This window comes from Trypanosoma equiperdum (genome assembly GCF_001457755.1).
Source record: "Trypanosoma equiperdum strain OVI genome assembly, contig: ctg_1782, whole genome shotgun sequence".
Taxonomy (NCBI): Eukaryota; Euglenozoa; class Kinetoplastea; order Trypanosomatida; family Trypanosomatidae; genus Trypanosoma; species Trypanosoma equiperdum.
Window position 1 is genome coordinate 10307 of NW_027123818.1, and position 1501 is coordinate 11807.

At 44.3% G+C, this 1501-nt stretch overlaps 1 protein-coding gene across 1 annotated transcript; it reads left to right on the forward strand.

Moving 5' to 3' along the window:
• Positions 1 to 13: 13 nt before the first annotated feature.
• TEOVI_000749000 (Trypanosomal VSG domain containing protein, putative) lies at positions 14 to 1162 on the forward strand (the record flags this gene model as incomplete). Its single annotated transcript, XM_067223175.1, has 1 exon — positions 14 to 1162. One exon carries the CDS (start codon positions 14 to 16, stop codon positions 1160 to 1162), a length of 1149 nt encoding a protein of 382 aa, XP_067079276.1.
• Positions 1163 to 1501: the final 339 nt, after the last annotated feature.

Consider the following 1501-nt stretch of genomic DNA (forward strand, 5'->3'; position numbering starts at 1 on the left):
ATTAAAGCTCAACATGTCTCTGGCAGATGAGCAATGGCGCAAACATTTCCTCACAGATGATGCAGAGCCGAAAGCTGTTACGTACGAAGCCTCCAAGCACAACAAGGTAGCAGACTCAGCAGACAAATGGGCTGAATGGGCAAGGCAGGCGACAGAGACAAGCACGCCGAAAAAACAAGACGACATCAAAAAGAAGCTAAAACTCGAGCACATCACGAACGAGCAATTGCAAGCGGCAAAGAACGAAATCATAAGGCTTGCTGCAGAGCTACAAGTAATCAAAGACTCGACAAATGGAGGCACATCAACGTCCGAAACAATTGACGAAACGAAAGTACAGAAAGAGATTAACAGCGTGGTATACGGCGAGGAAAAGGAGCCAGCAGACACCGCACTGCGCACGACAAACTTCGGCACGGCAAAATCAACAAGGGATGCGATGTGCGATGGGAGCAGCTCCGACCCCAAGGTCAAAACTGTCCTGGGGATCTTAGCCTGCATTTGCCTGGCGGACAACACAAACAACGGACAAAAGCAAGGAAAAGTGTGCGCTGGAAACACAGGGATAGCCGACCAGACATGGAATCCAACCACCACCCAGACACCGCCGCAAGGAGCGTTAGCCGCCCTATTGAAAATTTGCCCACGGCAAGGAGAGCAAAAACTCACAGCCGACAAACTACCAACAGCAGTAGACGCCATATCAGCGCTTTTAACCTACGACGCCGCTGCAGGGTACATCGGCATTCACCAAGGTACGGGCTGCACGGCAGCACAAAACGCCGGCATGTGCGTCAAGTACACAGACCTGGCTGACGCCAAAAAGGACCCAAAAGAAGCGATCGGCTGGCTAAAAAAGCTAAAAACAGTGGCCGACACCATGGCAGCCGCAGAAGCTGCAGCGGTTCGCAAAAGCGAAGCCACGATACAGCTTAATATTAAAGCAAAAATGCTACACAGCTTAGTTAACAGCGCGACAGTAGGACAACAACCAGGGGTAAGCGGAACAGCACAAACCCAAACAGAAGAAGCAGAAAAGGCAACAAAGAAACAGAAAGAGTGCACGACACACAAAGATAACAAGAAAGAATGTACAGAAGCAAAATTCTCATGGAAAGGAGGGGAAAGCGAAAAAGGGGAATGCGAAGTAGGTGAAAGTTAAGTTAAAGAGGAAGTAAAAATAGAAAATAGTGACAAAGAAGGTGCAACAAACACCACAGGGGGCAATTCTTTTGTAATTAATAAGGCCCCTCTTTTACTGGAATTTTTGATTCTAGCATAAGGCTTTTAAGCATTATTGATAAAAGATTTTTGCTCAATTATATGAACATTTTTATATAAAAGTAGCCTATGTGTGTAAACAGGTAGGATGACATAGTAGTATGATATAAAAGTGAGTGCCATTATAATTTGACTTATATCGTTTATTTTATCTATTTTAGCTAGGTTAATCATAATAATTTAATGATATAAATGATAATAATAATAATAATAATAATAA